The 24990-nt window shown below is 38.5% G+C and overlaps 1 protein-coding gene across 2 annotated transcripts in view; it reads right to left on the minus strand.

Moving 5' to 3' along the window:
* Nucleotides 1-3895: 3895 nt before the first annotated feature.
* MED23 (mediator complex subunit 23) overlaps nt 3896-24990 on the minus strand; it is a 34381-nt gene continuing 13286 nt past the window's right edge. For both annotated transcript variants that reach the window (XM_009867001.1, XM_009867000.1), the window contains 18 exons: nt 23634-23777; nt 21960-22105; nt 21174-21419; nt 20833-20975; nt 20112-20286; nt 17700-17863; nt 16624-16748; nt 15952-16157; nt 14749-14929; nt 13670-13840; nt 12200-12416; nt 11173-11409; nt 9634-9799; nt 8637-8709; nt 7257-7471; nt 6321-6441; nt 5730-5861; nt 3896-4069 (listed from right to left, as the gene is read on the minus strand). In XM_009867001.1, the coding sequence (XP_009865303.1) occupies nt 3896-4069; nt 5730-5861; nt 6321-6441; nt 7257-7471; nt 8637-8709; nt 9634-9799; nt 11173-11409; nt 12200-12416; nt 13670-13840; nt 14749-14929; nt 15952-16157; nt 16624-16748; nt 17700-17863; nt 20112-20286; nt 20833-20975; nt 21174-21419; nt 21960-22105; nt 23634-23777 (3036 nt within the window). The remainder of the gene's footprint in view (nt 4070-5729; nt 5862-6320; nt 6442-7256; nt 7472-8636; nt 8710-9633; nt 9800-11172; nt 11410-12199; nt 12417-13669; nt 13841-14748; nt 14930-15951; nt 16158-16623; nt 16749-17699; nt 17864-20111; nt 20287-20832; nt 20976-21173; nt 21420-21959; nt 22106-23633; nt 23778-24990) is intronic.

Consider the following 24990-nt stretch of genomic DNA (forward strand, 5'->3'; position numbering starts at 1 on the left):
GCATCAATACTTTCTTTCACTTTCTATCCCCTCAATCCCTCAACTCTGCACCAAAATAAATAAAGCTTTGTTTGTCTACGTAGCTCTTCTCATGAGCAAAAGTCGTTACAGGAGTCTCAGCTTAAACCCAGACTGTTAAACTTCCAGTTTATTTATAGAACAAAGTTATAAAAGGAGCAGAGCCCTGTATAACGTGGATGAAATTATATACCGAAGTACTGCTTAATAATGTTGGTTTTTTTTCCCTGTGCCTGCACAACCTCCCTCAGTCTCTCCTCCTTCACACAGCTCAGCCCTGTGCTTCAAAGGCATTTGTGCTTCTTTAAAAATTTCCCGTGCAGCACTGACATGGGGGCATTTCAGCTTCTAATTAAAAGTTAAGCTGCAAAGCAGCCTAGGCCCACAGTGCCAGAAACAGGGTTCCAGCAGAACTATAGATCCTCTGCCTTTGATGGCTAAAAAGAACCTGCCACGTTCCTCTGACCAGGACACAGACAGGATTCCCTCATATTTCAGGAGAAAAATTAGAATGTGCCCATTGATCTTTAGAACAACTCACTTCTGTTAAATTTGACATCAGATTCACACCACCAAGTCACAGAGCCGTGTCTGTGTGAAACACTAATGAGATGAAGGACCAGACCAGAGCAGCACTACCCTTCATGAGAGCTTATATAAAAGAGACATATGGGAAGGGAGAAAAAAAAAAACCAAACCACACAAACCAAACCTTTCTTTTGATTCAAATTATTTGAAGAGATTATTCAGAAACACAGTGCTGTCTCCCTGACCACTGCTGGTAGCAGATGCATAAATCAAGAAATAGGGGTTTGGATGGGAACCTCTCCATGTGGGGTTTCTGGATCCTAAATCAGAAAAAGAAGACTGTACCTTACAGTGCTTGTATTTGCTGAAGGAGCAAAGGCACAGTGGAAACCAAAATCATTCTCCACCTTTAGGAGTTTCAGAAGGTACCGCAAGTTAAATGTTGTGTGATCACTTTGTTCAAGTATTCATTCACTATTATAAGACTACTTTCCGCAGCAGGCATGGTGGTGGTAAGCCTAGCTTGTGAACAGTTACAAGAAAAAGTGAACTTAACAGTTAAAGCAGTCATTTACAATATTATCCTTGGTCAATATTCAGAAAAGGCTGCACGAGCTCAGGTAGAGCCTACCAAGCCACGAGCGTTCATCTATGTCCTAAAAAGTCTTAGTGCTAAAAATCAAAGTCTGATCTATTGGGTTTTTTTTGACGTGGTTAAGCACAAAGTGCAAAAAAAATCTCATCAAGCCTGGCAACTATTGCATGCATCGTCATTGGTTTAAAAAAATATAAATCTGTGACATTTTGACAGATTAAAAATCTTTGGATTTGTTTGGTAATCCTCCAGCAAACTTATTTAGGAGGAAGTAAAATAACAAAGCATATTTTAAACATCAAGGGCAACAGTCTAATATGACTTCTAAGCTATTAAATCGTGATTCAAAATGTTAGTAGATCCAAGGAAGACCTGATTGTTCAGGACTCTGCATTATACACAGGATCAGCTCAATATCAGATTCAAATTTTTGAAGAAATCTCCCTCTGGTGGTTAAAGGGGAAATTCAATTTTTTTTCCTACTTATCTGTTGACTCAGCCAGCTGTATCATTATAATAGACTGTCCAAGCCTTAATAAATAAAAGTTATCTATAAAAGTCGGATGAGGTGAGGGGAAGCCTGGCACTATTGTTTCCATTCCATGATGGTTACCTGTAATTTGAAATACAAAACAAACCCAAAAGTCAAAACCAAAACTTTACTTAAAGATTCCCCTCACTACTCACAAATGCTGCAAGTTCCAGTAGAGGGCCAGATGCAGAATTTTGAATTTTAAAAACCAGCCATATGACAGGCATAACCAATTACAAACATATGTCTGAAATTACACTGGAATTTTGTCTTGCTGTGTTAGTACTTTAGCAAGTTAATACCGTTAGCCGAGTTGTAAAGGCTAAGTTGCTTGAGTCAAAGAAAGCACCATTCAGAATTAATTTTTAGACTGCTGAAGATGCAAGTGTGGATTTTAGAAGAAGAGGTATCTTATTCCAACTAGCGAGGGTCTAGAGCCCCAGAAATGTGGTGAATTTTGCAGGGAACAAGAGTGCGTGCTCAGAGCCTTTTGCTTTTTGTAATACACAAACTACGTAAATCACTAATTCCACTAGGTAAGCAAGGGCTCAGGGGCATGATTCGTAGCACTGTTAGCAGGATATACAGCCTTTCAGATCCAAGTCAAAAGTTCAGATGGAATCCAGTATTGACAAAACACAAGTTTTTCAATGATTTGCTAGTGCCAGCCCAGCTGTGACAAATCACCTCCCCACAAGGCCAGCATGCTGCAGTTGGCTGCACAACACAACTGCGCGCATGGTGAAGACACCAAGTGGAACAAGGGAGCTATTTCTGTACACTGCTGTTGCCTGCCATAGCAGGCATAATCCAAGCATAATACAAATGGCAGCACTTTCCAGCAAGTCAGGTTTGCTGTTCTTCCAAAACAGTCAAAAAAACCCTTACACCCACTGAATCAACAACTCCTTTTCCTAACTCATGTTACTCATCAGGAGTCTAGTTATAACAGGTTAAAATTTGCATTATTGTAAAGCTGACAGAGAAGTTGGGACATGGAAGCATACTGATATGGTCAATCCTTACTTGCCAGTTAGCTCAGTGGGTTGAGCGCGGTGCTGACAACAATGACAACACCGAGGTCGCGGGTTCGATTCCCGCTGGGTCCCCATGTGTTGCCTGGTCTAGTCGAGAGCTGGCGTCCCTGCCCATGACAGGGAGGTTGGACTAGATGATCTCTAAGGTCCCTTCCAGCCTGTGCCATTCTATGATTTTAAAGTCATGGGTATGGAAAATAAGCTTAACATTAATAATACAGTCTTTTAAAGTGAATTTTTAATTAAAAAAGTTTGTCAAACAAGATTAGTATTTACAAAACTGACTGTTTCAATTCTGTTATCAAAAAAAAAAAACAGTACACAAAAAACTTAAAAGTAGAATATTATACAAAACTAAAATATAATAAGATAGCAATACATTTCATGTGATTGACTTAATAAAAACTACAGTATTTCCCAAACATGAAAAATAAAATATGAACCAGCGTAGCTTGAACCGAACATGCAGACTTCCAACAGATTCATTAGAGACAGTCTCTGGGTAGTAACCTAACAGTGTAGTAACTGATGCTAGATTAAACAGATTGCTCATCTGTTGAATGTAAACTACACACAAAATTTACAGATTTTCAAAGGCTCATTCTTAGTCTTTGGGCAGATGTCATAATTAACTCAAAACAACTGAGGCAATCTCTCTGTCTATCAGTGTTTCTATATAAGGACTTGTCTGCCCAAAAGATAAAAGGAATTTAAATTCTACTGTTGGACAAAAATAATAGAAATTTTTAATAAACTGGAACCCAAACTTAGAAAGGCCACTTTTGATCAGGCTACACACATTGAGTGTCCTTTCATACCAGAGGCAGAAAGAAAGGAAAAATCCAGATGACTCAAACCAAGACAGGGAGCAGGATACTGCAAGCTCTTCAGAAATCGATGTTTTGCTTGCAGAGAATCTTTACTCAGTGCTCTCAGAGAAAGGCAACACGTACCTCAACTAGTGTCTGATATATACAGGTAAGAAGACCGGCATGCACAGAGTTAGGCAGCTTCATTACGCAAAAGAAAACGAAGGAGAAATCTCTACGCGGCTCTCTTTCCTTTCATACAACACACCAGGGCTTCAGATCAGATGATGATTCACCTTGATCTGTAGCTGAAGAAAGCCTTTGCACCCAGGCAGCTGAACACTTCATTTTTCACTTCACTTCACTTCACTTCACCTCACTGTGTTACTGGCAAAGCGACGTTAACGGGCACTTGGCTGGGCTGTTGTGCTGGTGACCCATTATTGAGGGCTTGTTGGGGAACAGCAGCTGGTTCCATTTTGCTGATGTGTGTTATGAAGCGTAACCGAAGTTTCAAAGCTGGTCTTAAATTGCAAATTATTTTCTCAACCTGTTAAAAAAGTAAAAATAAAAATTTAAAAGAAGACAGAAATGCATTTGGTAAAACACGAGTATTTCGACATACGTCACTACTGCATACAAACCTCACATTAACACTACAAAAACAAGGAAAGAGATTAACATAATTACCATTCTTTACTATATTTTATTTACCATGTTAACTTTTGGACCTCTTCCACTAACTAAACTTAAAAAAATCCCTCACTCATCTAACAGTTGTACACCAAAGCTTTGCAAAACAATTCACACAACTGACACTTTTAAAAGTGCATACCGTTATAAGCTAAACTTAAATTAGGTGAACAATTTTTCACTGAATATGGATGCATTCTTGCTGCTGTCACATGGGAGGTTATATTAATGAATCAGAAATTAGGTTAAAACTTAAGAAGTACAGATTGAAATGAGGAAAATTTATGAAACATCCAACAGCTTTATTTCTAGTGATAACTTTAACTATAGCACTTAAAGCAGCCTCAAGCTCACAGAATCACAGAATGTCAGGGGTTGGAAGGGACCTCAAAAGATCATCTAGTCCAGCACCTCTGCCAGAGCAGGATCGCACAGGAACGCATCTAGGCAGGTTTTGAATGTCTCCAGAGAAGGAGACTCCACAACCTCCCTGGGCAGCCTGTGCCAGTGCTCTGTCACCCTCACAGGGAAAAAGTTTTTTCTAATGTTTTTGTGGAACCTCCTATGCTCCAGCTTGTACCCACTGCCCCTTGTCCTGTCACTGGATGTCACTGAAAAGAGCCTGGCTCCATCCTCCTGAGACTCATCCTTTGCATATTTATAAACATTAATGAGGTCACCCCTCAGCCTCCTCTTCTCCAAGCTAAAGAGACCCAGATCATTCAGCCTTTCCTCATAAGGGAGATGTTCCACTCCCTTCATCATCTCTGTGGCTCTGCACTGGACTCTCTCAAGCCGTTCCCTGTCTCTCTTGAGCTGAGGGTCCAGAAATGGACACAATATTCCAGATGTGGCCTCACCAGGGCAGAGTAGAGGGGCAGGAGGACCTCTCTCCACCTACTAGCTACTCCCCTTCTAATACACCCCAGGATGCCATTGGCCTTCTTGGCCACGAGGGCACATTGCTGGCTCATGGTCATCCTGCTGTCCACCAGCACCCCCAGGTCCCTTTCTCCTACACTGCTCTCCAGCCTTAAGCTCTACCTTATATTTCAGACTACAGAAATAAATCTTGAAATCTGAGATAACTGGTCTACTGCAACTAAAGATGTGCAGAAGTGTACTGATTTCCTGAATTACATATAGAGACTGGTCAACTGCTGGGCATTTTGTTGTACTGCTACCTATGAAAATAATGGTTTCAGGTTGCAACAGGGTAAGTTTAGGCTGGACATTAGGAAGAAATTCTTCACAGAAAGAGTGGTCAGACACTGGAATAGACTGTCTAGGGAGGTGGTTGAGTCGCCATCCCTGGATGTGTTTAAGTGTCACCTGGATGTGGTGTTGGGTGATACGGTTTAGGGGTGAACTTGTAGTGTAGGGTTAATGGTTGGACTCAATGATCCCAAGGGTCTTTTCCAACCTGAATTGTGCTATGATTCTATAATTCATTAAAAGATGGAATTGCTACATGGCAAGAAAGATAATTAAAGTATCACTATATATTGTTTACTTACTTGGTCTTTGACACTGTCACCTGTAAACATATACTTCATATGATACAAGAAGTCACATATAGGATCCATGTAATTCAGGTGTGAGCTGTACCGATCGGCACTCAGGAGCATTTCATAGAATGCCACTCCAATCTGTTCCCACAGACACAAAAAGCAGCCCAAAGAAGAAGAAATACAGTTAATCAGTGTAATAAATTTATACTGCTTTTTAAGTAACTGTGATTTCTAACTATTTACTTCCTTACAAGGATAAATGGGCAGGTCTAACTTATCCCATTATGCTTAACTAAATGATCCCGTTTACCCAAGCTGGCTTCCAGCAAATGCAATAATGGTATTTTTGTACCTGGTACATTATTACTGTTTAAACAATGGTTACAAAATGGTCTGAGTAAGTGCCTAGAAAATTCGTAAAAGCAGACCTTAGCAAAAATCTAGCAGAAGTTTAGTACAAGATTTGAGTCTTCTAGAGAGAGGATGTTACAGTTTCTTGCATTCAAGCTTGCATCTAGACTCCAGCAAAGTCTTCAGCAACTGCACACAGTATATTTTATATACACTGTATAAAGTAGACCAAGGGCTTCTATTTACCTCTATCATGCACCGTGTCCTCTCCTGCTGGAACCGTTGTAGAAAAGGACCAACCAGGTGGTAAACGTAGAGCAGCTGGAACTCTGTTTTCACTATGGGTATCAGTACTTCTGTGAGGAACCTGTAATATTTCAAACATTTACTACTTCAACTGGAATTCTTGTTTGTTTTTTTACATTCTTTCCCCTAACCCAAGTTCTAGTCAAACCATCACATTGCTTCTCACAGATTTGGGCCTTCATTTTAGCAAATACTGTGTAGTTCTGCAAATATTAGTTATTTCAAATACTAGTTATTCCAATGAACCTCTAGAACATTTCCAGGTATTATTACTGGACTAGAACAGGTAACAATTGTCAGCTCAGCAGTGCTACACACAGTCAAAAAGCTCTCCTCTGATATTTTAACACTAGCCTTAAATCAAGGTTCAGGATTAACTGAGAAGATTACATCATACCATCTTAATTTTTGTCCAATATTTTAAGACTTAGTAAGGGAAGTCTGCTAGCTGTCTCCTTAACGTGGCTCTGTGGAAAGTCTAATCAACTTTTTAATACAGTGGTATTTCTCACTTGCTTTAATGATTAAGTGGGCCACTATCTTATCCTTCAGACAGGAAAGCATCTCAGCTTGCAGCTAGAGGGTAATTGCCAGAATCAAGGATACATCTACTGATTATAGTCGATGCTTTAGGAATATGCTGCAGTCCGTAATTTAAGAAAAAAATAAATTCATAAAGCATAAAGGTTATTCAAGATTAAAAAGGCTCACTAAAGGCAGTCACACTCAGTGGGAGTTGGAAAAAAATTGTGATCTATCTGGCAAGTTTTGGAGCAACTCTGTACATATTTGCTGGTGTAAGTGCTACAGGTACAGCCATTATCTACAATATGCATGGGATTTAAAAGACAAATCATCAAATATCATTACACCTACTTAGGAATGAGAGAAAGCTGCCCAATGCTAGAATGATGCCAGACAGCATGTGCCAAAGCCAAAGTGTAGCTACAGCTCATCTCAGAATACGACTGGTGACAGGCTGTGAAGTCAAACAGCTGGAATGGGTAACCGACCCACTCCGTCTCTGACGTCAAGCTGGGACTGTTGATAACACTCACGATGCGGTCATGGAGGACAATCCAGTATGGCTCCTGGAAAAAAAAAGTCAGGATTGATTCTGAAAAGTCCAACACCTAAACCAACTCTTATTCGGCTCTTTCTACCATTACTGCATTTTAAAAAGTCTTTGACTACATGGTGGTTTATAATCCCGTCTGACAAACATGAAAAATAAGGAACATGCAGAAAGCATCCATGTTAGTGGCTGTGACACATGAGAGTGTGGTATTTTCAAGACATATTTCATGAATTTAAGTATTTGGTTAGCTAATATAAAGGTCTCCAAAAGAAGCAGAGCAGATGCAAAAAGCTTTAATGGAAGGAGGGTTTTCTGAGTACAGGCACAAACAGCCCAAAAATCCACAAAGGAAACAGGAAATAAAAAAAAAGACCCAGAAGTCAAAGAATATAGATGAAGATGCAAGGAGTGGAAAGAGGGGGAATAATAACATTATAAATATAATAACATTATAAATATAATAAGGATTAAATCCATGTTGGCTTTTCTCCAATAAAAGGAACCATTCTGTTGAGGAAGAGAAGGCACAAGGAAAGCATAACTGTTGCACATCTAAGCAACAGGTAAGCAAGATCAAAATTATTCAGACAGTTCTGGTCAAGTATCAAGAGCCATTCTATTCAGAAGATCAAAATTTCTACTGATTCATAAAGTCTAATACTGCTTACATTTGCTTCTATAGTTGTAGGCATATCTCATTTACATGGCTTAAGAGATATAGGATGTAAAAGCACAAGCAATAACAGAAAATTAACTTTGCATCAGAACCCTTAATAGAGCTTATTTCATTAGTTTCAACTCTGAACTAATACTACATGTTGTATCTAACTATGTTATTCAACAGGAGTGATTTACTACTTTTCATATGAGATTCAAAACATAATGGAAAAACAGAAAACCTGGTCAATTTTTCCATGCTGGAGGAATAGATCTTTCTCCGACACAGATGTTTCTCAGCAAGTATCCTTCTGAGCAGACTCACAGAATGGCTTAGGCTGGAAGGGACCTTAGAGATCATTTGATTAAAATGGCCAGGGACGCCACCGAATAGGTCTCTGTGGAATCTATGGATGTTGGCTATCACACTGCAAACTGCAAAAGTTTTTAAAACATACTCTAGAAAGATGATAAACCTCACATGGATTTTTTTTATTTTAAAAAATAATATATTGACTCACTGGTAAGGCTGTGATAATTAGTCCAATTGCATTCATCCAAGCTGTGATATTCTCTCTTGGCACCAGGGGCTGACTGAAAACAGAAAAAGAAAACCAAAACTCTGAAATTCACAGTTGCGATCTGTGCTTCTGGTGTACCTATAAACGAAGTATACCTATGCAAAGAATATTTATCAAGTTGAGAGAACTATATACATACAGATATTTAAGACAGCAAACAGACAGTATAAATGCCATCGTGTTGCTTGCAAAACCCTGTTCAGGCATGATTTTGCCTTAGTAGCTTCAAAGACTGTTATCACACTGCTATTCCTACCGACTAAATTTTATTGACTCCTCCATGTGCCCCTTACAGAGCTAGCAATAATATATTACTAAGGCTTAAACCAAATTATTTCAGTTTGTCATTACTCCAAGATGGCATCTGAATCACTGCAAGAATTCTAGGTCCTCTTTCACAGTGGCTATGGGTCAAACTTCATGCACACTAACAGAAGGCAAGCCTTGGCACACTATTCTTTTTCAAAGCACCTCTGATTTTACATTAGTATCAGGAGAATTCACAGTCCTGCCAGTGCTTCCTGCCCCTTTCTTTGGGTTCAAAGACACTGTGGTATTAACTGATGAAATGTCCTCCTCCCAGGACAGTTGAAAGCAGAACAGACCTTTTTCCAGCCTCTGTGCCACCAAACTCACTGGACATGTTCTTTGCCTGTGCGAGGTCCCTCCCCCCGGTGTTTTAAGGGGATTGTGCAGACCCAGCTGTTCCTGAAGCACACACAATTCACTACAGCACAGAAATCCAACACGTGATTTTTCTGCTTGATCCCTGTAGCCTTGTTTGCCCTCCAAAAATACTTTATATTTAAAAATTTAAAGTATTTACATTCAGTTAAAATTTTACAAAACCCTAAGTAAACATGTAAAACAGACTACCTTAGCAATCTCTAATTATGTATTGCACATTGCAGAAAACAGTTGCAGAGTGCCACCATACCTCTTCAGCACAACATTCAGCAGTGCATTGCCCACATCCTTCCCTGGAACAGCCAGAGCCATGAGCTCAACGCAGGTGACGTGGAGAGCGTGGGCAGCTGGATTGGGGAACTCATTGAACCTCCAGTCACAATTTGGAAAAGGACCGGGTGACTTGCCTGCCATAGGTGACCATGATTAAGGAAAAAAGGTGCCCCGACAAGGACTAGTGTAAGCAGCACACTGCTTAAAAACAGATGTGTATATGCTACACATACTAAGTTTGAACAGAAATGAAGGCTAAGCTACCGAGAACAAAAAAACGATCGCGTTTCACAAAAATAGGACACAGGGATGAAAGTGTGACTATAAAGCACCGATACTCAGTCACCGAAGGGTTGCATGAATACAGAGCTATAAATACACTACACACACAAGGTCGCGCAGAGGATAGATTTCCCTGACTAAGAGGTGGAAGAAAACAACACCAACCATCTCATTCACCATCTGCTTACATGACAAGAAGCTGAAAATAACAAGAATCTTCTCCTCTGTATCATCTGAAGTCATTAATTTGCTTCAGCATAAGATCATCTAGCAGCACTCATTTATGCAAAATGAGCACCTGGTTAGTCTCTGAAAATATTCCAATTTCCAAACCAGGACTAATTCACTTAAGCTACATACAGAAAAAATCTCTGAGCACACTGTTAACATTTGCTTAAAATCAGGTTTTTATACAGTTTTAGCTTTCCTTAGAGAGATCTAATAAACTTCTTTCAAGTTACACATAAAAGTAATGCAAGCTTGGGAAGAGGAGTGAAGGAAGACACGTAACATTCAGAAAACTGGCCAACTCCCACAAACCCGACCCAGAAAGAAGATGACGTCCACTTAGCACTACTCTCTAAAATACAGTTGCATGGGTTCGCCAGCCATTTCCAGAGAAATTCAAATCAGCTGTAATCATAATTGTAAAAACTAATAAAAGGCAGAAAAGAAGATAAAGGTTTGTGTTAAAAATGTAACTTCTAGTTTTTCCCACCTAAAAAACTACATTGTCAGCAGTTGCTAACAGCACATATACCAGTCTTCAACTAGACACAGGCAGTTATATACCATCCTAAGCATGGCACTGCTTAGAGTATTTTATTTTTACTAATATTGATAATGGCATTAAAAAAAAGCAACCTCATTTTCTACATTTTTTAAATGCTCATGCTTCATATCAAGCTGATTTTATGCAGCAGTTAGAACTCAAAATGCATAAATGTCAGTATCTGTATTGATAAGTGACATATTAAACAGTGAAATATTTATACGTCTGTACTGTAATTAGTTTTCACCATATTTTTCAAGATGTTTTCAAGAGGGCAGCTCAGTCCCTGTGTAGAACACTAAATAAAAGTACACTGAAGTAAACTAACATGAATTCATGATATATGCAGCTAAATAAAAACTCCAAGCTTCATTTCATATCCAAATAGATGCAAATTGAACTTTCTATTTTGATGAAACAAAGACATTGGCACAGCTTCCTTAATGCAAACTTTAAGGATATTGTCTACTAGTCTTCCAATGAGCTTGCAATAATAAGTGTCATCAGGAAACCATGGATTGTCTTCACGGGGATTCATAGCATTTTTGAGATAAATATCACTTAGACACCAGCCCAGTGGGCGATTATCTTTGAGAGAGCCAATTATGGCATGAACAAGCTTCCTCTTGAGGTTTGTGCGCTCTCTCAGATGCGTCTCATAATAGTGAAGAGTGTTGTACAGGTACGTCACTGGACGGTCTGCCAAGAAAAAAGGAAAACAAAAAAAATGGAAGTAACTTCTAGCCTTCTAGCATCATTATGTTTATGAAGGCAAACGCAGAATTTCAATCAAGAGCTCTACAAGACTAAGTTGTATGTATTTAAAACACGGCACGTGTGGAATTGATTCATGTTCTTTATTTCACTACACTCTGCAACACTAATTTTCCTTTGTCTTGTACATATGCTTTCGTGCACGTGCAGAAGGGCAGAAGTTGAGTAAAAGACGTCAGTACTACTAACAGTTTGTATCTTAATGATAATACTAATATGCTTCTAAGTAAACCATCTACAGCATCTCCTTGTATAAAATAGGAAGAATCCAGCTGTGTGAAGTCACATTAAAGAAAGAATAGTGTAAAATGTGTGAGTGTAACACGTCAATGACATCAGTACAAAAAAATATTATAAAATCTGAAAAAAACCAGGTTAAACTGCTTGAATCTTTAACAAGGATAGAGAAAGGAACTGTTTTTCAGCTGTTTCAGTCTTGGTCACAGAAAGTTTGTTTGTTAGGACATATGTACAAGTACTTACTACTAGAAGGGAGTGAAAGGGAAAGGTGTGAAGGAAGTATGAATTAGGAATAGCAGGATAGTGGGCTGAAATTCACTAAAGAGGGATTGTACTCTGTGGAAATGTACGCAGGGCTTACAGAATAGGGAAGGATTAATCACTGCTGGGCTAGTAGAATAAAAATAAGAATGAAGCAGATGAAGGAGAATAGAATGGTCACAACAGGAAAAGTCTGTATTCACTGATAACTTACCATGGAATTTATATAAACCTCCCAGATGATCCAGTAAAGTTTCTAGCGATTTAGACACTGGAAGCAATTCCAGAAATCTATGGATTACAATGTCAAACACTGGCAGAAAGCGCAGGCATACATTTCCAAAATAAATTGGTAGGTACTGGGGCTGGATCTGAACCGGGGGATTGACTTGTTCTGCTAAGCCTTCAAAATACAGCTTCTCAGGATATTTCTGGAGGGAAAGAAATCCAATAAAATCAAAAGCTCTTTCCTTAAAAGCAGTGCATTAAACATTCAGCATCTACATTGTTTTAAAAAAACACTTCATAACCGTCATTATAACACATGAATGCAGTGAGATGATTTCATCCTAAAGCTTAGTACAGAAAATTCAACTCTGAGTGAAACTTTAGTTATTATGACTAGTAGATACCAACTTCCTTAGGAAAAAAACCAAAAGTTTCACTACCCTTTAAAGCGGGCACAAGAGAGCATTAAGCATCCCAAGGCAAAACTGAAAGTAGTCAGCACTATGTGTCCCTTGCCAAGTATTTTAAGAGAAAACCCAGGGGAAATTAGCACGACTGTTTCTGCATCATACACTGAATTGGAACACTAGAAATCAACTGCATGTAACAGCTCCCTGGGAAAGAATTGGAGTATACTCAAATACTAGATGAGTACAGCCAAAGTCTAAGCTTAGAGTGTTTCACCTGTAACTCAAATTTCTATGCACCAGACTGGGTCTAGTAACTGCAGCCAAGTCAGAGCACTTTCCAGGCTAATAGTTTGCTTCCCTGCTACCCTTGCACTTTTGGGCACTGTTAAGACATCGCACAGCTAATGCAGAGGACGAATACAGACTAAATAGCTTCTGGATCAGAACTAGATTGCATGCGTTTAGCTACAGGAGAGTTTGCTTGTATCTATTTCATCTGAGTGTGGATTTATCTTTCACAGAACATTCCACTGGTACATCTTTTCCAGAACCCACTAAGTTTGGAGTAGTATTAAAATCTCAGTAACTCTCTTCACGAACATTAGGTTATCATGTCCTTGACATATAGGAGATGGAAGAAGCTTTAATAAGTAGGAGAAAATGTAGGTTTAACTATTGTTATAGTCATAAAACACCTGAAAGAAACAGGAAGTACTTTCTCCCTGATACACAAAAACTCTGTTCTAAATGATTTTCAGTGAAATCAAAACTTCCAAATTATTGACTTAGATGAGCAAGAATGAATCTCCAACCAACTCTTCAGTTGCTTTTATCTTTGCATATCACCATATTATAATTTTAATGTTACTACATAGTAAACAACATGTTGTGGGGGTTTTTTAACACTAGCCCAAATAAATTACTACTTACTAAGTCAGTCCTGAAATCGACGGAGCTGTCCTGTCATTTGCAAGACAAAAGACTCTTTGGCAGATCTCAACTCCAAAGAAACTATTACAACAGAAGAAATTCATTAACTTTGATACCTTGTGATAACTCATATGCTTAGTATGCCAGTCATTCTGCAGCCAGTGTTCTGGAGAATTCTCCTTCACAAAATCACTCACTCTGTTTCTGAAATCGTTGGGCTTCAGTAAGAGCAACTGAATTATGAAGTAACAGACTTGAGCTTCATTTCCTTCATGACTACGCATAGCCTTAAACAAAGAGGATGAGAAGACATGAAATTACAGTTACGACCCCTACACAATGGCAGGCAAATCTGGTTGCATATTAGGTATATTTGCACACAAATTCACACTGAACATATGGTCTCTTGACTGTATTTTTCAACTGAAGACACAGAACAGCAGCAGGTTCTAACATCTCCTGAGCAACATATCCGTCACGGGTTTTTTTATTCTCTACATCTTACAAACTCCCTAGTGGCAGCACACTCTCCAAGAGTTCTAGCTCTCTTTCTGCTGTCATCTCTCTCCTGAAACTAAGCAATTAATGATAATGAAATTAAGATTGCTTCCAACTTCTGGCCACTCTGACATTTTTGGACTTCCGGTTGAAAATCAAACTAAAATTCAACCAATTAGCCTTAAAATAAAAGCAGAGCATAACAAATATAAGCAAACTATAATTACTGAAGGAAAATTTAATTCTCTCTAGTTCTGCTTTATTTTGTAGGATAATCTGGCAATACAGAAAATGCCATTTCTCTCCTTTTCTAATGAAAAAAGGCTGATTTCTAAGCAAAGATAGCATACTCTAATGGGTACAAGGTTTTCCACTTGCTTCTGAATTACAGCACAACATACCCTTTCTACCTTTTCGGGCTGCAGAAACAACTGTGTAACTCTACATTTAATTATACCAATTCAATAGTTGCCATTAAATAACCAAGAAAGGCTTCACCTGAAGATTCAGAGAACTGTAAGGCCTCCAGTTTTATGTGGCTTACAGAAGTAATCTATTATTTTACTTGATTATTGGCTTAGCAAATAGTCACTATTTAAAATGGACAGATTTTTAAAAAGATTGCTCCTACAAAAGTGACTCAGAAAGCAGACTCTGTGTGAAGAAGTGGCATCTTATCTTCTAAAGCAATACTCACCAAACACAGTATCAACCTATCCAGTGTTACAATGTTGTATTTCCACACCATATCATTGAGAATCTCAATACATTTATTGAGCTGCTGGCCTCCTGCAGAGGTAGAGAATTCATACACCAAGAAATCCGCAAATGTCCTGACATGCGCCACCAGAGCTCTGGCCCCAATTCTTTCTAACACTCTAGCAGGGAAAAAGGAAAACAAATAGACAAACAAACAAAAAGCCACCAACAAAAAGAAAAGAAAAAACTTTCTGTTACAAGAACTTCACATGGATGAAAAAAAGCAACAAGTAATGGTTACTGCTGTTAACACATTTTTAAATAGTCTATTTTATAAGAGTTAGTGGGTTTCAACAGCATTGTCTTAAAAAAAGAAAAGAAAGACAAAACTTCTCCCTTTATTAAATGAACTAAAAAAAACCCAAACCAAAGCAAAAAATCCATTGTTCTAAAAATTGAATTGCAAAGCCTGGATACCAATCAGTAAAATGCTTCAAGTTTAAGTTCATCAATTCTTTAGTATAGTATTCTGCCCAGAATCCGTGCTTTAGTTATGCAGTTTTGGTTATACACCTCTTAGAAAAATTTCCGGCACCCTGACTTTCATTTTCCTGCAGCATGTGTTTTATATAAACAGAGCATCGGAACACTGGAATTTCCTCACTGCACACAAGAGTAACACCTGCTATCGTAAGTATTAATTGCTTTAACACACCTAACAAGGACTGAAAAGATTCTTCCCTGCTGGAGCTGATACTGTTGCTATAGAGAACAAGTGAAAAAAAATGTAGGACTACTATGTCTGTAATAACTTTCATCTTAATCTAACATTTAGTTGTTTGGGTTTTTTTAAAAAAAGTCATGTATAAAGGCTAAGTAAATGCTTTGTATTTTCTGTTTACTATTTCAGATTGCCTGAAACACTGCCATTGCAAGTAAGCTGCTTAATTTAAATACTTCATATCCTTGTCTCTTACCAGGAAGAACACACACTGGACTCCAAACACCGTGTGGTGTAACCTGCCTTAGACATTGCACAATCATTACGATATGCCTGCTAATACCTGTCTCCACTTCTTTTTTTTCCACGTTTTGAATAAATAAAACAAAATACAAACCCAGCTGTAAACGCGTAAGGCCTGTCCTCTGAACTGAGACCGCTGCTGTAATAACTTTGACACAGCACATCTTCTAAGCTCACCTGTAGCCGATTTGATTGATGTGATCAGTGTCCAACAACATCTTCCACAGGAGACAGAGGAAAAGTGGGGCTGAACCTTGCCCAGAAAAGTGTGTGATTATATCATTCTCATTGGTCATAGACTTCCACTTGCGGTATTCTTCTTCCACATTCTTCTTCAAGTTGAAACGGCTCTCCTGAGGTACGTTATTCTGCTTGAAGAATACCTGAAATAAAGTAGGCTTTGCTGTGACTGAGAGCCTAGAAAAAAAAACATTTGAACAGGCAAACTTTTGCCTGATTTAGCACCACACGAGGTCCTGCTTCTTTATACAGTACAAGGGTTGTTGTTTCATCATGACACCGCAGTGCCTGTTTTGTCACTAACAAAGCTACATGACAAATTGCTACAAGAAAAAAGATTTCCTCCAATTTTTTAACTTTTTTTAATTCTTAGATCTGATTTACCTTCCACCAGAAGTATGAGTTGGCCAAACTTGGTCACAGAATATTCCAGGAGAAGCTAATGCATTTCTGAAGAAATAGCAATGCGTACAATCATGCTGCATTCTTTAGGGACTTGAGATTAATGTGGTGTGTACAGGGGAAAATCTCACCAACTGGCAACAGGTAAAGGATCTTGTTAAGAGAGAAAATTCTCTGCATTTCCAATTATCAGTTTGAATCTATTACCTGCAGAGGAGCTGGAAAACAGCTTAGTGTATGCGATGCCCAGTTATGCGGAGTAAAGCTCATGATAGTCTGCAATATATCCTTGCACCATGTTCCCTGAATTGAATCAGAGCCTGTGAAAAAGTCTAGAAAATAGATTGATAATATTAGAATTGCACATAAAAAAAATGTCTTACTGGTATTCCTTTTGTAGTCACATGCATCAAGCCTTTGCTAGTTCAACAGGGTTTCCTTTTTGGCCAACTTCTCCCATCCCCTTCCTTTGAATCTTATTTACTCTACAGAACAAGCTGGATATTACCTTTTAGTGCTGTTAACAAAATTACTTTTAGGTTTTGAGTTAGAAATAAAGCAATCATGATTTTAAAATTTTGTATTTAATTTCCTCTAATGACAGTACGACAAGCTTTTTGCTGATTAACTGATTAGACTTAAAAAATTCTGAGGAAGATAATGATGGTGAAACTGCCAGATTCCATTTTATATTGCTTTACAAAGTCTGCTCAGTAGTACCTTTCCCAACTGAGCTGTAGAAATAAAACACAAGCCTCATTCTTCCGGTGTTGATTTAACACTAAAGTAAAGGCTAAAAAATAAAAAACCTTACACAAGCCCCTTCCCTTTCAAATCACCTCCACCAGTTTTTGTGAAATCAGTTGTTCTAACTCTCCAGCGAGCCTCCAGCCTAGAACCACAATAAACACCCCCCTTGACACTAATAAAACCTGACGCGTGTCATTGTACATTGTTGAAACACTGAAACACACAATAAAACCTTCTCTCCCTTCCCCAAGAAAGCAAACTCAAAACACACACTTCTTAACAGATAGCTGTAGAGTCACACTGGAATTCTGTATAAACTTATAAACAATGTCTGATTTTGCTACTGCTTTAATAATAGCTTTTTGCCTACAAACAACTAGTGGGAATAAAAATCATACATTTTTCAAAACCATAAGTGTATGGGATATGTCTTACGACTGGATCATTTCCAGAATATTCTATTAAACAGTATTTTAGAGAAATGCCTTGACTATAGCTTTCACTTATATGTTACCTCACAGTACTGCTATTACCTGTCACATGTGTTGCCCTTGCTAGAGTTAAGATCAAAGCCCTGTTGAGTTCTTCTGATTCTGCTGAAAGAACTGTTTTGGGATCACTGAGGAATCGTGTAAACTGTGGCTGGACTTCTGAGCTGCCCAAAGCCGTGATCAGCCTTAGAGCAGTACTCTCAACACTGAAAAGAGGGAAACAGTCCAGTTAGCAAAGAATGCTTTCACTATTGCCTCTCTAGTTCCAAAAATGCGTATTTTTCCACCATTTTCTACTTTAAATAATACAAAAACATTTGTTTTTCCAGTGATGTCCTTTATCTTTTGGAAAAGTTTGTTTTTTCCACTGCTTAATAAAAAATTATTATTGACTATTTAAGCACTTCATTTTGAAATAAAACTCTCAAAAGTTGATTTAGTGAAAATTCCAGGGGCAGAGCCCCTGAAAGAAAGTTTCAAGTTGCTCAATTTAGAGTCTCCTCCTTTTGCTATCTTTTGAGTATCATTGTCTAACCAAGGATACAGATAAATGTATGCAAAAATGTAATAAAAAGGCATGAATAATGAATGTAAAGCTTCAAAGCAGTCACCTTGAAGCAGACAGCACTGAATTGTCCTTTTTAAAGAAACAAGGAAGTCCTGCCTTTGATTAAGAGCACTTTTCTCCCATGCTCTAGATGGAAGTGGTTTTCACACCAGGTAGTTTGAAGTAATTTAAAGAACTTTTATAACTTTATGTCTTCAAAATGCCAAAGACATAGGTTAGCTTACTCCAATTTAGTTGCATGCAGTACTTATCAAAAGTGATGGATTAATATTTATATTTCACTGACTAAGGCAACAAAAGATGGTTTAGGTTAATAAAAAGAGCAAGACCTGAATTTAAGGATTATCTTGTATGCACTTGTCTTTATTCTTGGTAAAGGATAATCAGCTGAGCAATTTGAAATAAGAAATTACTGTGTAATTAGACTTCCTTAACATGAACGGATAATAATGGGTTGCTCTGTTTTACTCACAGTCCCCCACAGAGAGTATTCTACAATAAATGTAAACAGACACTCTTTTCCTCAACTTTTCTATAACAAACCCCAGATTCTACATACAACCTAAATCTCCCACTCTTCAACATTTTTAACAGCAAGTTAAACTCAAAGTTTTCCCTAGAATTATTTCCAGATAGATTCTAAGGCATCTTCAATCAGCTTCTCTGTCTTTCATATGAAATCATAGAATGGTTTGGGTTGGAAAGGACTTTAAAGATCATCTAGTTTCAACTCCCCTGCCGTGGGCAGGGACATCTCCCACTTAGATTGGGTTGCCCAGAGTCCCATCCAGCCTGGCCTTGAACACTTCCAGGCACGGGGCTTCCACAGCTTCTCTGGGCAATCTGTTCCAGTGTCTCACCACCCTCACGGAAAAGAATTGCTTCCTTATATCTAACCTAAAGCTACCCTTTCACTTTGAAGCTGTTAGCCCCTGTGCTGCCACTACACTCCCTGATAAATGGATCCTCCTCATCTTTCCTGTAGGCCCCCTTTAGGTACTGGAATGTGACTCTAAGGTCTCCCCAGAGCCTTCTCTTCTTCCAGGCTGAACAGCCCCAACTCTCTCAGCCTGTCCTCTCAGGGAAGGTGGTCCAGCCCTCTGATCGTCTTTGTGGCCCTCCTCTGAACCTGCTCATGTCCTTTTTGTGCTGGGGGCCCCAGAGCTGAACACAGTACTCCAGCTGGGGTCTCATGAGAGCAGAGCAGAGGGGCAGAATCATCTCCCTTGACCCGCTTCTTTTGATGCAGCCTCAGATGCAAAAGGCTTTCTGGGCTGTGAGTGCACACTGCTAGCTCATGTTCATTTTTTCATCCACCAATTTGTATTGAAATTAGCTACTGTTTTATGCATGCTTTACACTGATAGAATACACACCCCATACAATGGAAGTGACACTTCTTCCTTTGCTTTGCACCAACTCCTTTACCACTGCAGAATGAATTTGATTATTTCTCTGATGTGACTGAAAATTAGCTTTGCTGAAGAATTAAGTGGAACCAACTAAACTCTCGTAACGGAATTAAACATCCTCTACAGTACTAAGCAAGTGCAATCCCACTGACAGATAAGTCAATCCCTGTGAGGTGCTGCCCAGTGCAAGCAGCTCATCAGCTACCCCAACACCTCCCGACGCAACAATTCTGGTTCTCGTTTCTGTGTTTTGACCCACGACACTGTTGCCATGTCTGTGCAAGAAGTTGCCTTATGCAACACTGCGGAGTACTACTACAAATACCTAATGGTGTTTCTGAAATGTGACCTGCTGACACACCACAAAACAACACAGAACTAAGACTGAGAAGTACTTCTATCCCTTTTAAAACATGGTTCTCACAGAGCTTCCAATACACAAGATTATGGCTAATCATGGTAACCATCACTCACCACAGATGAAGCTGGTTCTGATTAGTCTGTGGCACAGCAGCCAAGGAGTGAAGGTGGCTGAGCAGCTGGACTCTGTAATGGGGCTGGATGTGATGCATCCGATAGCTGAACATTTCTAGCAGGGTGTGCAAAATTCCCCATGCGTGAGATTTGAACACTGTTGGCAGGAGCTGACCTTATGAAAAAGAGTTTGTAAACTAAGTTTTCCAAGTGATTACACTTTAAAATGCAAATACAGAATACACTGGGGATAGACTGTTATATTTAGCTCCAAGTCAGACATTTGATTTTAAAAAGGTACTTCCTCCAAAGAGTGTGTGCAAGTGCTATCTGAAGATGCTATAAATGTGTAGAGCTCAATAATCTTTTGAATGAACATCTACAGCAGACACGCAAATTATTTTAATGAGTACAATTAAATGTCATTTGCATCCAGTTAAGTAACTTTGCTTACAATTTTCCATTACGCATATTTTTGCACAATGCAGTGTAACTATGAAGGTCTTGACCATACAAGTGACTTATAAAGGGACAGCAGCATATTCCTCTGAAATTTACTGCAGGACTAGGATAATTATTACATTTTCTGTTACATTAAAATAATTTATACACTTATTCAACGTGCTGCATTATTAGATTTTCATTTTTAGTATGGTCTAATTGCTGTTAAAAGAAAATGCTACTTAACAAAAGGAAAGGAAAAAAAGATTTTCTTTCTTACTGATAAAGCCTTTGATGCCCAAGGACTCTATTTCCATATAAACCAACAGGCGACTATAGGTTTCCACAAGAGCAGGAGCCAAGGCCACACTAGATTTTGCATGAGCCAGCTTAATTACCCTTGTAGCTATGCTATGAATCAAACTGAGGAAAGAGAGAAAGTATTTTTCAATCAGAAACAAGGACTTGAAAGTTAAGAAATTTATCAAGTAAATAAATAGGTCTATACGGGACATCTCGAGACACAGGAAAGTTTTCCTGATGGTAATTAGTTATATACAGATTTAGAGGTTACAACAAACAAACAAAAAAGAACAAAAAAAAGTTATCTGCATACTGTACCTCATTTTGGCATGAACTGTGAGTGAGTCCAAGAGGTTCATTGGCAGCGGGGTAATAGACCCCGATGCCATGCAATTAGTCCCCGGAAGAGAGATCCTCATGTTGCCATTTCCATAAATAGTCTCTACTAGTACACCCATTGGCAAAGTGAAACACTCTGAATTTGTTGAATAAGCATTGCACAGCAAGGCAATCTTGTAGTCATTCATCTGTAAGCTTTTATTTCTTAAACTCTGTTGCAAAAACCTGTGTGCCAAAGAGATTAAACATTAATTAGAAGAACATACATGCATTCCAGGGTTACAGCCACAAAAAACCCAGTCAAAAATCCATCATGAAATAGAAGAAAAAAAAAAAAGTATTAATCGCACCACATCAAAAAGACTACATCTTAAGCCACAGTTTCACTGTGTTGTGATTTTCCTGTATCAGAGAAACAACTTAGGAAAAAAATACACTTTGAAAATCACCTGTCTGAACAAAACGTAACCCAATGTACTGATTATCCACACTTTCCAAATCACAGGATAATAAAACAAAATAGTCAATTTGCTTTCAGATTCTCCATCAGCAAAATAAGATTTATAAATCTTAGACGTAATGTATTGTTTCTGTTAAGCTGTATTGTGATTATAGCATATTCTGACTTTAAGTTCTTGCTTGGTCCTCCGTTCCTTTGGTAACTCTTATACAGTAGCCCATCACACAATACATTCTGAATATAGACTTGGAGACTCCATTATGTCTAGAGACAAATCATAACATAATAAAAACCCCAAAACTCACTCATGGTGAAGTTTAAGAGAATGAGGAATGGGAATCTGTAACTTGGAGTTGTCACTATGGGCCTTCCGATTCAGGTGAATCCAAATACAGGTCATTGCAAAAGCATGAGTTGACTGGGGTTTGTTAATATCAGGTACAGGAATACACTAAAGAAAGAACACATGAATGTGACACATTGCATGGACATAAAACCAACTCAGCCAGCATTCACACGGTCAAGCTTTTCTTCTTCTGACTTGCAACACCGTAAGCAACATTTTTAACAGATTCTACCCTCATCTGTGTCTGCCATTCTAAATCAAGAGCTCTGGAAGAGACCTGGACCTCAGTAATTATTCTCAAAACCCTGTAAAATAAACAAATAATCTAAGGCATCAGCAAACTGAAGTTCATGCTTACAGTATAGAAATTCAAGAAATATATAGTTACAAAGCATATACTTTTACTCCCAGCCTCACACTTACCATAACTGATAATGTCTATGTGCTTCCATAGTAGGTACTCAGTGGTTTACCAACATTTTCAGAAAAATCTAACATGCCTAGCAGCCCCATTACACTAAAATATTAATACCCTTCCTATGAAAAGGAATAGATACATCCCAAAATTCAAAAGGTTTTGGCTGCAAACTCAGGTATGTAGATTGCTGCCATCAGACAAGGCACTCTGGCTCTCCCTTTTTGCCAGCATCCCCATTTCTTTCTCTCTGGTACAGTTACTCCTGCATAAGCACCACTTGCACAAATGAGACAGGAGCAGTGCGTAATCATGGGGAATATCAAGATAAATCCTCTTTAAGAACAACAGCAGTAGGTAAACATTTCAACTGCCTGTGAAATTGAACCCTCAGCAATGTCCTAGTCCCACAGCCACTTAAACAAGTGTAACTCGGGGCCCATCGCTACGGTTAAAGTAAATAGTCCTGTCACTCTTCCCATATTTTGTGCTGACAAAAGCAATTGTGAGCTCACGAAACAAACTGTGCTGAAAAATTTCTGTGTGTCAAAACTAATTTAAGAGCGGGAAAAAACTGCTACATATCGATTTGGTACACCACACATTTGTGTCATCTACTGACACAGAATAGAAGATACTATGATACAAGCATAGAATCAAGACTTCATGCTGACTACACTGTCACGATGGATGTTTAAGAACTTCCCCTAACTCCCTCTTCCTCAGGAGCCTTTAATGTAGAAGAATGTACAAAGCATGACAAGGATTTGATTGGCTACCACACAATGAATTTTGAAGTAGCAATTAATACAAAACAAATTTAAAATGTCTCGTTCAGTTCTTTGCACCTGAAAGTATGTCTCAGTGTATTATTCTGTTACAGCCTACACATAGTAATAAAATTCCACATTATTCCATAATAGCATCTCAGTGCTTTAACAAGCACTGAGATGCTATTAAACTCAAAAACCTCAAAAACCTCAAGCCAAAGTCAAGGAAGAGAGGAGTTAACAGAAATCTTTTTCACTCCTAAAAACGCTACAAAATCATGGTTATTGGAAAAATGTATTTAGGTAATCCTGATAATTTTCCTGTAATTATAAAACACATCTCCCGAACTAACGCAGTGCACAGCTTTAACAATGATTCAAGAATGACATATTAAAGTTTCAGGCTGAATTAAAACTAAATCCTTTTAATTTCAGAGAGAAGACTTACTTCCTTCTCAGGATACAGGAGGTCAAAAAGCTTCATAACTGGGAGGAAGTCAGCCAGTGCGTTCTTCTGGATGCTGCCAGAGATGAACTGGAGTAGCACCCACATCAAATGGTCTCTTCCTTTAATGAGACCACGGCCTGCCAACTGTCAAAAACACTCAATAACAGACAAATACTGCATGCAGAAGACAAAGCACTGCACAGATTCCCATGAACGTAGAACAGCAGACTAAAACAGTTGCAGCAAAGATTATTGGGAATTTTATAGCACAACTTAGGCAGAAACAAACACCCTGTTTTCAGAAAGATGGCAAACAGGTTCATTAGTTGTAACACAGAAACAGACTCTGGGAGGGCTGCCCCAATTAAGAGGAAGACAGAAGATGTATTTAGCTCTTGAGGACCTCTGTTTTGAGAAATTAGCAGCAATTAAATATTGGACTTAATTAAACTGTCACTTTGTAGCCCTGTAGCCAAGTACAGTATTGCTATTGCTAGTAGCAGGCCATAGGTTTTGTATTAATTCTACCTATAAGCAAAGTCTTTGAACCGGAACAACTCGGGTTTGCTTCACCTGGACTCATCTGGACTTATTTTTTTGTTATTTAACTTCTTTGTAACAGCAATTGTCTAATAACTCTGCTCTTACCCTCTACTCTTATTGTGCTTAAGTTTTAGATTAGACTTGTGCAATTGTGTTGTATACTGCCTATTGTTTCAATGGTTCATTAACAGTAATTAAAGGAACACAACCCTGCTAAAAATAATTTCAGGACTGCCAAACAGAGCAGGTAACTAGAATCCATCACAAGTAAAACATAATATACATAGTAAATTTTGATGTAACATGTAACTGTGGACAAATGAAGATGGAGCAATGTGTAGCACATGACAAACTGTATCTAAATAACCACAAACTGATGCTATAGTGAGGAGAAAGAATACCCTTTTCCTACCATCAACACTGGGACGATGCTGACTTGCTGTAACCTCTTCCCTCCTTTCTTGCAGAGCACTGAGACCACCCCCCTTAGAAGTCAGAGAGGCGCTGAGCACCAGATAAAATGGGAAAGTCTAGAAAGTGTATCAGTTTCAAAGGAATCACTATTAGGAAGTAATAACAACTTTGGACTGTGATTGCCAGTATCACTGTCACTGGACAAATGTTCTCTGATTACATTTCTTTGATTAGACAAACAGTAAATTCTTGCACCCGTTGATACAGTATGTTTCTCTAGCTCACAAACTGAACAGGGTGTGCTGTCTAAAGCCTGGTTGTAAACTGGATTATGCCAGTTTATCTCCTTATTCTAGTTACTAGCACATTTTGAATCCAAACATAATGCAACATGCTGTAA

This window comes from Apaloderma vittatum, unplaced genomic scaffold, assembly GCF_000703405.1.
Source record: "Apaloderma vittatum isolate BGI_N311 unplaced genomic scaffold, ASM70340v1 scaffold3363, whole genome shotgun sequence".
Lineage (NCBI taxonomy): Eukaryota > Metazoa > Chordata > Aves > Trogoniformes > Trogonidae > Apaloderma > Apaloderma vittatum.